At 37.2% G+C, this 13,748-nt stretch overlaps 1 protein-coding gene across 5 annotated transcripts in view; it reads right to left on the bottom strand.

Annotated features, from left to right (window-relative positions):
• The window catches only part of LOC129235652 (F-actin-monooxygenase Mical), a 184,653-nt gene that overhangs the window by 36,613 nt on the left and 134,292 nt on the right, over positions 1–13,748 (bottom strand). For 4 of the 5 annotated variants that reach the window (XM_054869601.1, XM_054869602.1, XM_054869603.1 and 1 more), the window contains exons 12-15: positions 9,360–9,878; positions 8,377–8,646; positions 7,826–8,309; positions 5,232–5,350 (exon numbers count right to left, since the gene is read on the bottom strand). In XM_054869601.1, coding sequence (XP_054725576.1) covers positions 5,232–5,350; positions 7,826–8,309; positions 8,377–8,646; positions 9,360–9,878 — 1,392 coding nt within the window. The remainder of the gene's footprint in view (positions 1–5,231; positions 5,351–7,825; positions 8,310–8,376; positions 8,647–9,359; positions 9,879–13,748) is intronic. The other variant, XM_054869606.1, reaches the window with a different exon arrangement.

The raw sequence follows: 13,748 nt of genomic DNA, 5'->3' as shown, positions 1-13,748 counted from the left end.
GAGGGTTGTACATTCAGCGTTTCATTTAGACTTTCTTTTGCCGTATGTAAAGATGTATTCAATAAGTTCTGTGACTCTATATGTTCTACCTGATCTACGAGATTTTCATGATCGGATGACGGAGTTGAGTTTTCTGTATTAGCTAAAGCTTGTGATAATCTCCACTGCATCAATGGAGAGTCACTGACGACTACATTCGAAACTTGCGATAACTTTCGCGGCATAACTGGCGATTCATTGGTAGTTAAAGCCTTGTCAGGGATTGAGGTTTGTGACATTTTACGTTGTAATAATGGAGTATTTATGGGTGTGGTAAGTTGTTCTTTCAAAGATGCTTGTGAAGACCTTCGTACCGCACTAGAAGATTCCTGAGCTAGTGCTATTTTCTCATTTATTGAGGTTTGGGAAAACTTTCGCTGCGCTACTGGAGATCCTAACAGAGAGCTCCTTGTTGCATCAACTGAAGCTTCTGAATGTTTTCGACTTACGGCTGCACGCTCTTTGACTAAAGTACTTAAGTCATTATTGGATAGTACAGTTCCAGAAGGTTCTTCGGAAGGAGTATAAATTTCGCAAATTGGTGCTTGTGAAAGCTTTCGTTTAGCAGATGTGCACACTTCTACTGGAGTACCGTTTTCATTCAACGACTGTGATGAATTTTGCTGCATGGAAGAATTATTATTGTTAGTAATTTGGTCCTCTGATGACTGTGGTGACATATGTTCAGCATTAGAAGCTTCATGGTTCTCAGAATTTGCATTAATCGGCACAGTAGTAATCTCTTTATCGTTCATACTTTTCATATTTTTATTGATTGCAACTTGTGTCTCATTATCAGAAGAAGTGTGTACCCCCTGTACAATGTTCTCTTTTTCAATAACTGGGTTTACATTCATTACTGTCGTGGACTTATTTTGAAATTGATTTCCTTTCCCTTCCTTTTCCTTACACTCTATATTTTCCTCCACCTTCGCATCTTCCAATTCATCTTCGGATATGTTGCGTGGGAATTTATGTAATGAAATGCCACCATTTGCTGCAAGCTCGGCGGTCAAACTTTTTGTGAATGCTGTTTGCATCAAATCCTGCACCGATGGTGGCATATTGTCGGGGCATAATTTTGCTAATTTATGTTTAATGCGTTGCGGCGCAATGGGTGCCGATGCTTCGCTAGAAGATGAGGTGCTTTTTTGTCTGCGTTGCGGTCGGACTGGGAAAGGTGTTTCTTTTGGATCCATATAGAGCATTGATTGTATACTTTCCAATGTTAGTGGTCCAGCTCTGGCAGCGGCGGGGGTACTGGTGAAAGGTTTTTGAGGAGCTCCAGATTCATTAGTCACTTGCAGGCCTTGCGTCTCCCCTGATTTTATATTTTTGTACTCATTATCAGTTTTACTCTCACTTTGGGCGCTTTCAGAACACACTTTTTCAATTTTAACTGGCGCAAAGTCAGCTGTAGAAACTTCGTCCTTTTCCAATGACTCAAGTCTATCGACAAAATCGTTCTCCTCCTCGGTTTGACTTTCAAGTGGTAGGCGTGGTGTAATGGCCACTATCTCATCATTTGAATCAAATTCCACATTTACAAGCATTTCGTCTGAGAACTGACTGAACAGCTTTTCGATGCTTTCATCCTCTGATGAGCCACGCATGCGCACTGTGGTCGGCGCAACACTGGGACTTTTGCTAATAGATGTGCAGAGCGAGTCACACTCCTCTTCCGCATTAGGATTGCGCTCTATATTTTTACTTGCCAAACGTTCTACAATGTTTTGGAACAGTTCATCTACATTGCTATTTGATTCCTTTGAGGAACTTTTCGTTAACTTTGCAACGTCGTTGTCTAGCTTATCCTGCAGAGAGGCATCTGAGCAACGGCGTGAATGTAAGCTGGTTTGGGAATTACGTCGTGAATTACTTAGCGATTTGTCGCAACCGGTTTTCGGTAAATTTCGTATGTCTTCAACCAGCGGACGCCTTTTCAAAGGTGGAGTTAGTGGTACTTGAGTATCTAAGTTGTCGGAGTTTTGTCGCGACAAAGTTTTGGACTGTGTAGTTATTGTAGTAGCAGTATCCGTCATTGGACTGGGCTCATTCGAAGTGATGTCTGTGTTGCTCTTTGACTCGATAGGTGCTGCATCTTGAATACTATTCGGGGCATTATTCGGTGACAATTGGCGCGCTGTGTTCGTTTCACTACCTTTTTCCACTAATAAGTTCATCTCGAAGTCCTCCATTTGATTTTTAGGTGGAGATATTGCCTTCTTTGGAATTTTTGTTTGCTTTGGAACTCCTTTTGTGGTATTCTCTAGATTGTCAAGAGTTTTATTCTGATTTTTTATTGGCGAAGGAGACTTGCGTTTAGTATCCTTCGCATTAAGTTGCAAATTAGGCGATGTTTTCGTTTTCATTTCAGATACTTTATTCAGGTCCTTAACTGGCGATGGCGACTTCTTCGCCGTGGCACCATTTTTCACTACTTTTTTCATTGGCGTAGTTGTAACACTTTTTTTCTCCGGCGATTTCTTTTTTGTTGGCGCTTTCAGTTTTTCGGGCGATTTGGTTTTGATGCCGAAAAATTTGGCGAATTTTGATTCACGATATTGCACTGGCAAATCATCGTATTTCGTTTTCTTCATAGCCTCCGCTATAGCAGCTGCCTCTTCCTCTTCAATGGCTCGTTTCTTTGAAAAGAAATTATCTCGTTTCTTTTGCAGAAAGTTGGTTGCCTCATTGCGCCATTCTGATCTTAAATACTCCATGGTCTTCTCCAGATCACTCAATGAGTCTGATTCACGCGAAATTATAGAATCATGGGAAATGAGTGACTCACGCGACTTATTTAAATTGCTAGTGGTAGATTCCATACGACGCAGTTTGAACGATTGTTCCGAGGATTTGATAGAACTCATTGATTCGAAACGTGCAAGCAGCCCTTGCACACCAATTGGTCGATCGCCATCTTCTTTAGTTTCTTGTTCATCGTACTCCAAATTTTGTTCCTTCGGGTAGCGTTCGAATTCACCCTCCCCCAGTGATTTGGTTTTCAATAATCTCCTTTTATTTTCGTTGAGCGACTGCTGGGGTCTGCCCAAATCGATGCCAGTTTCTTGGAATATTTGCTCAACTTTATCTGATATATCTTCACTAGGTGATTTTTCTTCCTTGAACAGCTGTAGGTACTCAGCGCTTGGCGAATGCATTTCCTGATCGGTCGATTGCAGAATTTCATCCAGAACACGATCTGATTCATCACGTGGAACGATAGATTTGTGATCTTGTGTGCCGTTGTTTTTCTTTGTCGAGGTCACTACCTTCTTTTTAGGCACAATTTTCTTGACGATCTTAACGTTACCCTTCTTCGTCAGTGTCGCCGTTGCTGCTGTGGTCTTGACCGGCGTTTGTCCATTTTTGACCGCTTCACTTTTACTGGCTAGAATAGGCGTCTTCTTCTTCGTCAAATCAACCGCGCCGTCCAATTGATGATCACGCAAACTAAATGCAGCATTTCCAAGCGAAGCTTGGCGTCTGGGGATCATCGCCGGAGACTTCTTTCCGTTTCCCTTATTTGTCATACTGCTGTTAGAAGCACTTGCATCTGTGGATGCAACTGCGACAGGCGCAATAGCGTTTTCCGTTTGCGATTTCTTCAACTTATCTGCCACAGTGACTACAGCGCTGCGACGGTGGGGTGTGGGACTGCTAGGGAAATATTTGCCTAAATCAACATCTTTTAGATTCTTCTGGTTTTTATTAACCGAAATGGCATTCGATTTCTGTTGTTTCTGGTCTGGAAAGTATTTGGACAGATCGACAGATGGATTTGCTTGCGAACTAATTGTTGGCACAACCATTTGTGATTTTATGGCGTCCATTGTGCCCGAAAAGCTCTTTGTCTCGATCTCTTTCAATTTCTCCTGCATCAAACGCCTATCGACTTTTGGTGAGAATTTACTCTCTGCATCATAAAGCAATTTACCGATATCTGAATTTGACTTATTAGCGCCAATAGGTTTATCTTTACTTGAGTCTTGTTCACTCTTATTATCGACACTCTTCACTAGGCCCAGTATATTTTGTATTTGCATGCGGCTATCATTTCCAATTACTTCATCCTTTGAGGTAAATTTTTCGGAACGCTTTAGACTGTTTGTGCGACTGATTTCGCCGCTTTTGTTTGGGTCTTTGGAAATGGGTGAAGTCTTACTTTTGAAACTGTTGGAACGACTGTTACTTGCACTGGGCTTTTTACTAGCACCAGGACTGGCAGTTGGACTAAGTTGTTGCCTTTTAAGGCTACCCGTACGATTGAGGGAAGCAGTCTTAATCTCTGCTTTTAAACTCTCCAATACCTCCTCGGGTGAAGTAGCTTTATGTGATAAGGGTGTTACAATAGGTTTTTGTATATCACTTTTGGCCGCATTGCTGTTAATTTCAGATTTAATTTCGGTTTTTAAATTATTTAAAATCGTTTCAACTGAATTAGCAGCAGGTTTTTGAAGTTTTGCTTCAACGCCATTCACATTTACCTCGACATCTGCATTATTTTGCTGCTCTTTTAAGGCATCTTGTTTTGGTGCAAATCGGTTTTCAAATGTGGATTTGGGTGCTAATGGATTCGAGTTGCCAACAGAACTGTCCGATAACCATTTTTCTTTCATTGTCAATTTTTTGAGTATGTCGCTCTTTACTAAATTTTCTTTTGCTATAGTTTCAAGATCTTTGCTCATTTTCACAACGCTGTTGAGACGATGCAGTTTTTCATTGATTGCCTCAATTTCAGCGCTGAATCGGCGTCCAGTAATTTGCTCTAATTTTTCTATATCAGCTTTAGTAGGTGGCGGTGCGGAAAATGGGACATTTGTCGAAGCGGCAGATTTGAATGACTTATCTGAATTGTATGACTTTTCGGAGGACTTATCTATCTCTGGCTTAAGATTTTGATTTGACTCTGACTTTTCAGGAACTTTATTATCTAATTCAATAATTTCCACATTTTCTTTGCTGTCATTATTTTCATCTGGTAATTTAACCTAATTATGGTAAATTTTTACGAAAGTTTGATTTGTTACAAAAATGTGAAGTAATGAAACCAACACCATTATTTTATGTATTTGTAGCAAGTATAATTATGGTGGTATTCGAGTGAAGAAAATAAATATAAAAAATAATTCATTGTAAGAAGTCATAAAAATAGTAAAGAACCAATTTTTCAAATAACCAAAACTCACCTCAGTCTCGGTATCAGTGGGCAAATTAGCGGGCAGTGGCAGTAGGCGCACTTCTTCTCTACGCAGTTCACGAGCCTTCTTGAAATCCTCCCCTTCCGTATCGTCTTTACCATCATCATCTGAAAGGTAATTTATTAAAATTACATTGTAAAGAAAAAAATGGCAAAAATTATACAGAATTACACATTTAAGATTTCTCATGACAGAAATACACTTGGACGTTTCCTAGCATTTTGGTGTTTCATGCGAGAGATTCGAACCTACGCATTTCCTAAAGGTAGTCACGCACCAACCCATTCGGCTAATATCGCTTCATTAGTCTGCTCTTATAAAGGGTTTTCCAATAAGAGGTGTTATGATCAATGGTTTCGTTGCCTGTGTGGTACGTAGCGCCGTTTTGTTGAAAATGAACGTTATCCAGATCAATACCATCCAATTTCGGCCATAAAAAAGCGTTAATCATCTCACTTTCGGCTACAACAGCAATATTTGCGGCTGTTCTTGAGTGACGTGCACGGGTTTTATTCTTCACATCACTAACTTGCCCTAACAGCTCGAATTTTTACACCAATTTCTGTATTGCGGTCCGACAGGGGGCTTCACGATGACCCAAAAATGTTTAAGTTTTACGAACCGTCTCTGCCAAGTTTTCACCATTTTTATAGTGAATTTTATTACTTTCAATGCGTTGTTTAAGCGTGCATCGTTCCATTTTTATTAATGGCGTAGTTTCTACTTGTCAAATATCAAAAAATGACAGCTTCAAAAGTGACATCTACCGAAATAGCGGGCTATTCAAAATAACACCTTTTATTGGAAAACTCTCTGTTTCACTGATAAGGTGGTACTCCGCATAACTTAGGTGACGAGAGACCGCACCTAATCAGCCTTTCAAAATCAGTTCGCGAAAAAACTGACTAGATATGTACTAACCATCCATATGGTACTCCGCATAACTTAGGTGACGAGAGACCGCACCTAATCAGCCTTTCAAAATCAGTTCGCGAAAAAACTATAACACCTCAACATTTTGACAAGTTTTGATTACTTATATTTATTTATAAAAGCGACACTTCATTCTATAACCAAAACCTTATTAATTCCAATTACCCACTTTGTACAAGGCTGATAAGAATTGGAAAAATTTTCATTTAATTTTAAAATTTTTAGTCAAAATTTCAAAAAAAAAATTGGATGCGCAGTTTCAAAGCCTATTAACCCTTATCGGTCGTAAGTCACCTCTGACGTGACAACAGTTACAGCACGTATTTATTTTTTCAATTTACCGTTAAAATTTGAGAATACGAATCTTTTCAGTTTATCGTTAACAACAGAGCATTTAACTTCCGTAATCAAATATGAATAGTGGTTTTTTTAATATCTGAACATATGTTTTTGTCTATAAAATGGATAAAGAAAATATTATAAATATCACGAAAATTTCTGAAAGTTATTTTAGCTCTAGTAACGGGGCTTCTTTATTTCTAAGAAAAGAAAAGTTGTAGTTCCTCCACAGAAGAAAATGGTGCAGAATCAGAAGTTGATAACTTAGACCAGGGTTTGATTGAAATCGAGAATAAAAGTTATGATGCTCTACCTAACAGGATTCCCTTTTCAAATAATGGTTGTCAAATTTTTGGAATTGTTCAAGAGCCTATTGATTATTTCAATGGCTTATTGTAATAGTTTACCATTCAATTTCTTCTCATTGTCTGATGTTGAAGAAAAGGGTTAAATTTTCGTAAAATAAGGTGCAAGTTTGAAGTGGTTTGATTGCTCGTTGATTTCTGACAATTTTTTCCGGATAGTGTTGTATATTTTCTCCATGTAAACATTTCCCCATTGCACAAAATATCCGCAACAACGTTTAGAAAAAAATTTATGGCAGGAGCCCTAGCAAATATTATTGATTTCAACAATGAAAAGTGGCTACACAGCCCTCTCTCTCTCTTCACTAATCAGCACCTATAGCTACCCGATAACTCCTAGTCATCAGCTGAGTAAAATATTCACATATTTTTTTACGGTAACTTTGTTGGCCCAAGGAGAGTTTTATAACTGTTTGGGGTCCAAAGCTATAGATGGCTAAATCGTTAGTTATTTAGAAAAAAATACCGTTATGTTTACCAATATAGTAACAGTTTTGAAATAATCAGAGCGCTGACTAATGACTTAAATGCGACTTGACTGGACGTAAGCCCTTACCGCTATATTTATTCTCAAAATCATAACTTTCCATAGAAAAGTGAAACCTTATTTTTGAATGTGCCAGCAAAGATTATAAAATTTGGAAGACCCCGTTGGGTATCAGAACAAGGTTAAAATTAAAAAAGAAATTCATTATTTTCTCGGTAGATGGTTGTAGTGATCGATATCTCGTAAAGTATAAATCAAACAATTTCAAGTTTATGCTCGTTGTCAAGGTGACATTTCACAACAAAAAAATCCTTAGCTGCAACCAAGAGATAATTCGGTACATTTTACAGTTTGCTTTGATAAAGGCGAAAATGCAAGCCAGGCCGCTAAAATTGTGAATGGTGTTTATGGTGCCGATATTGTAACAGGTACATACATACTATATCACTATCACTTACCCGCAATGCCTTCACTCGAATCGTAAAAGTCATCTGAATCATCACTATCGGAGTAATGTTGCTTGCCAATCCAGTCGGTGGCCAACTGCAAAGTTTGTGCCCCCAAAGGTGAGTCATTTGCCTCTTCGAACATATCAGCATCCGATTCAGTGTCGGAGTCATCGGAACTAGATAGATCCGACTCAGAATCTTGATTCGATTCAGGTAAGAAATTCCGACCTGACCATTCATGCTCGTCGAGTATATGCTCCTCTGAAGGCTCGCCATCAGACATGGCATCGGTATTTTCGAATTCGATACGCTCTGGTGTTTGACCACGATCCAACAAATCAAGTTGTACAACGCTGTCGGCGGGACCGCGCAACTTATCGGGTGTTTTGAGCATATCCACAGGAGACACGACAACACTTGCAGCATCCGCTGTAACAGCAACATCTGAAGCTGCAACTACTGCTGCGGCGGCTTGTTGTTGCTGCGTTGGTTTCTAAAATTTAAAAAAGTCATGACATTCAATAATATATATATGTATGTGTGTTTGTGTATGAATTTACCCTTTGTCCTGGCTTCCGCAATACAGGCCGAATAGCCTTCGCAGGTAGCCTGTAGTGTTGTGTGCAGTAGAAGCGTCCATTCGGATCATCACGATCGAACGCATAGCCACCCAGACGTAAGTTTGTGTGACAATGATGACACTTTAGACACGAACGATGAAATACAAGATCTTCAGCGGTGATTTTTTCCATTAAGTAAACGATTTGCTTGCAGAAGTGGCATTTTTCGGAAGCCGCTTGTTTCTTGAAGGCTAATGCAACCTTAGCGCTCTGGATTTTGCAAAATAAAAACAGGCATTGTCAGTAACAATGGACGTAATTTTAGGACTACATATGAAAACAAATCAGTTAGTTTATTGCTGTATAACGATTTCAGGTTGAGTGTGATAGAATATAATGGTGTTAGCGTATGAGTGCGGATATGAGTTTATGTACAAAATATGAGTGAAACACTTCGAGAAAAAGCCGCTGTGTGAGAGAATTCCCTTGATGTTAACCACTTATGCACACACGTATATAAAGCAAATACATATATACGAGTATACTAAGGAAGAAAGCAAATATTTTGCATATATTGAATAAATTCATCCAAAGCTACAAGGGTAGCTTGTCTAAATTGATTATCTTTGCAAACAAGATATTTTTTTACCTACAACAAACGAAGTAATTGCAAAAACAAAAATCCAAAGTTACGAAATGAAAACATCTTCACCAGTTAAACGCATAATAATATTAAAATAAAAAAAAACCAAATGAAAGCAATAGAGTCGACTTTACAAAGTTGGCCCGGAAAAAAACTGAAGCTAATTGCACATAACCATAGTCAACATAAATTCGACTTGAGTTCAAAAGCTCTTATAGATGTAAAAAACCTGTCCAGCTTTGTGCAGTCCATGGTTATGAGTCAATAGCTTCCGGACTATTTCGAAATTTCACTTTAATGATTGCATCTGTAAAGTCGACCCATCTGGCACATTACTCACTGATTTCGGCACTACATTGCCAGTGGTGGGGGTAGGATTCTTTTCGTCGCTTGGTTTATCATCTTTCTTCACGAATTGCCCAGCAATCGATGCAACCTTATTGCGGCCACGTTCCCCGACTTCAAGTATTGAGCCCTCCTTCAATTGTTTATCCAAATTTTTCAACGTTTGATCGATTTCTTTGAATTTCTCCTCCACTGATTCTTGGCGTGTCGGTTTCGCCATTTTGTTTTGTCTAGCCAAAAATTGCTCTTTACTCCATTTCGGCACTTTCTCACGTCCTTTAGGGCCGTGTATTTCTGTTCTCTTCGATTGCTCGATTTTCTTTTCGATTTCGCGCACATTCCAATCGTTGCTGTCGATCTTGCCGATGGCACGCATCAAGTCCTTGGGTTTCTTATCGGTGCCATAAGCGTTTTTCGAACTTATACGTTGCTCCATGGATTTGATACGATCGGTAAACTGTTCATCGGGATTATTCCTTGGCATAGATGAAGGTATATCGCCCCGATTGCGATCCTGTGCGGGGGGCACGCAAACGGGCGTTGGAATGTAATTTGATTTCAGTTGGTTTGATTTTAATGTACACAGGTAGAGGAAATATAGGAGGATGGGAGAAAAATTTAAGGGATGTTACATTTTGACAAAAGTAAAATAAGGAAAAGGGCGTTGAAGGTGTTTTATAGATGAAGAGAAAGAAAAAAAACCATGATATTTAATAAAAAAAATATAATAATCGTAAATAGTGTTTACATTAATCTAGGTACTTAACATAAAACATTAACACTTTTTAAACCAAAGACATTAAATACAAGAAAAGAACCGCAGCGAGAAAACATTTTTACAATTAAACAAGAATACATTTTTATTAGTTTTTATCGCAAGCATTAGTTGCGAATATTTCAACTATAAACAAAAAATAAAATAGAACAAAACAAATGAAAATAGAAACGCAACGATTGCACTCAGAAACTCAATATAGATTAATAACCTACGACTAATACGAGTATTACTAACCACGGAACTCTAACAAGAAGTGAAGGAGCGGAGTACATTGCTAACAATATTAAGCTGCAAATATTAAGATCACCTGGACTACCATTTTAAGTGGGTTTAATAATAATGGAATACCTCAGATAAATTAAATAATTTTTAGGCATTTTTCCATTTTAATAACGCTAATACCAAACTTAGACATGCTACTTATTTATCATTGATATATATTGGCAAAATAGAACAAAATATCTGATAATCTGACGAAATTGATAAATTACACTATGCAACAAATATTGATTTTTTCTAATTTTTTATTTATATTTTTTTCATAAGCGTCAAGTGAGTATTGGTGGCGCAGAGCTTGAACTCGTCCTCAAAAATGTTCCATCATGTTAGAGAAAGTATGGCGCATTTTGCCACAAAAACCATAAAACTCAAAGCTCCAAAGTTTGTACGAAATTCATAAAATTTTTTAAAAATTTCATAAAATATTACTCAAAATTTTCAAGCTTTTATTCAAATTTTTTAGAAAACTTTAAAGTAAGCACTTTTATAGCCGATTTAATTGTAGTACAAGGTGGCGTAAAATTAAACACCCAATCGAAAGATTTATAATTTTTGCAAATGGCGTCGTACGTCAATCATATTTGACACTTGTGAAATGGACAGCTGCATATACAAAGGGACAAGCAATGAACCGCGTAGTGGCCAAAATAAAGATTTCTTTCTCTCTCTCTAAATATATATTTTTTAAGTTAAAAAAACAGTTTTTTTTTTTTACTTTTTTAAATAAATATTTTTTTTTTGTTAATGATGTTAAAAATTTCTTTCCATATAAAGCATATGCTGGCAAGTCTTTTATATGGAAAAAATGCTCAGCATCTCAGCGTAAAAAAATTGTCTAAAATCCACAAGAATTTCAAGCTACTGGAAACTTGCACTTTGTGCGCTAATATTGAATAAGCTATCAAGCTACTTCAAAAATTTTGAATAAAAAGTTGGAAATTTTCATGTAATTAATTTTTTTACTATTATTTTTTTTTTTTTTGTTAATTTTGTGCAATGTTTGGAATTTTGAGTTTCATAGTTTTTGTGGGGCTAGAGAGTGCGCCCCCAGGTGGTGGATAAGGGAATACCTCCCAGATATGGGTGCTAGGAGAGAAATGAAGTATCTCTCGCGAACTATACAGGTCGGATACATAAAGTTCGTGATCCCTGATTCATCATGTAAGATGCGATCGTAAGAGGGTGTTTGTACTTGGAGCGTCGCTATACAAATGTGTTACAATAGATAGAACTCTCCACTTGCGAACGTTGGTAGCCCGGCCGTGAAACAGAATTACCCAAGAAACGGAGACCTATGTTCCGATTAGAAACGTTTATTAAATTGCAATGCTAAATTTTTTTGTGTTCCATTTATTGGCAAGGAAATAAAAAAAAAACACGTCGCACTCCTATTATTTTGAACACAGGTATGTGAATAGGTGGTATGTGAAAAAAAAATATCAAAGAAAGCTAATTTGTTATTATTTAGACGTTCACGGCTACTATTTGTTAAAAAAATTGAGCTACCAAGAGCCAATGAAGCTTATTAGCGTCTCACTTAACTTGCTCGTGTAGGAAAATGTTAATTTGCATGTTAATTAACAGCTTTTATTGGGAAAGAATTAGCGATGTTAAATATATTTATTAGTATAGCGCTTTAAAATGAAAAGCTGTGAATAAATATTAACATTTTGGAAAATGTTTTTTCGAAATTTTTCAAGCGAGTTTTGTTAGATTACGTGTTTACTCTAACCACGCTTTGCATCGCGCTCAACCTCTACGAGCAAGTCTTATTATGAGAGTCCCCGGAGCACAAGCCTCAATAAATTTAATAAAATATGGTTAGTCACACCACATTACTGTAGGCTAACAGGTCTCACGAGCGGTAAAGCTCAAATAAATAAAACCGCAAATGGAACCTGGAAGCTCAGGTAGCACTTAATTTATACTTGCTTCTTTCACACTCCTTAAGCTAAAAACAACGTTGAAGTGATACAAAAATTCTGAAACTGGGATAACGTTCGAAAGTTTATTGAAAATAACTGGGCCCTTAGCAGTGGAAGAATTATTTCGCATGTTGCTATTGATTGGTTTTCGTGGGTTAAAATAATACCATAGGAAATTATTTCATTTCAAAATGAAGTTACTTTTTTATTATTCAATATTCAAAAATGTTACATTTTTTTAAATTCGTCACAATAATTCTGGACTTTTTCAAATTTCAAGAGCCAATTATTCACACCCGAAAATTTGGACGAACTTCGGTAAAAACTAAAACACTCCCAAATTTTGCAAAACAAAAAAATCCTCGGAAGTTGAATATACACTAGGATTCAGGTATATTCGGCAAAGGACCGTAACAATAATTAAGAAAAATGGCTCGGTAGATGAATCTGCACTCGGATTAAAGTATATTCGATATTCGTTTATTACAATCGTTTGAAAATGTATCATGTTCTTTGTAAAAAAAAGATGCCTAGGCAGTTGAATCTACACTTGGATTTATGTATGTATGTATATTCGGCCGCAATGTCACAAATTTTTTAAAATTTATTGGGAAGGTTTTTTGAACAAAAATTTGCGCGGCATTTGAATTTACGCAATAATGAAAAAACTTATGAGAAAGGTCTTAAGTACCAGTTTTTAATTGAGGGTCTCACTTATTTGTATTAATTTTGTAAATTTGATTATTGTCACCGTTTATTGGTATGCAGAAGCATTAAGCTTTCGCACTGGATTTCGGTTATATTATCTCTCAAATAGCAGATAAACAAAAGAAAACGAATTTATATTTCGGTGTCACGTCTAAAAATGACAAAAAATTTGTTAAATTGAACTTAAAAAAATTCCCCTTTGATTTTCACTATGAAACTTGAAGAGATTTTTAAATCTTAATTGACCACAAGATGAGCAGTGATGTCGTAATGGATTCTATGTACCGCATTCCTATGGCAGCCGGTACTACGTGCCAGAATGACTCGGATTTTTCCCGACCAAGGGCTGCCGTCCCTGTGAACTAGCTCTGTCTGGTGCGCTGAATCTTACCAATGAGCCTGCAGTCCTAAGAGGGCTCCTCTACACCGTCATGAGTGGCAACCAAGGTAACTTAATCTAATTTAAGATGAGCAATCAGGCTATAATCCGAGTGAAAAAAAATATAAATTTGTTGCATAGCGTTGAGGGACATAGTCAAACTAACTATACAGGACAAAAACATAAAAAGAGCATAAAGCTCAAGTACAATACTTAAACAAAACTGCCTACATACCATACAATGCAATAATTTACTTAGCAACATATATTGACCGACTGAGTATGTGTGTTAATTGAGATTTTCGCATATTAATG

The sequence above is a fragment of the Anastrepha obliqua genome, chromosome 1 (assembly GCF_027943255.1).
Source record: "Anastrepha obliqua isolate idAnaObli1 chromosome 1, idAnaObli1_1.0, whole genome shotgun sequence".
In the NCBI taxonomy this organism is placed as follows: Eukaryota; Metazoa; Arthropoda; class Insecta; order Diptera; family Tephritidae; genus Anastrepha; species Anastrepha obliqua.
The sequence above is the reverse complement of the archived record's forward strand: the minus strand, read 5'-3'. Positions and strand labels throughout refer to the sequence as shown.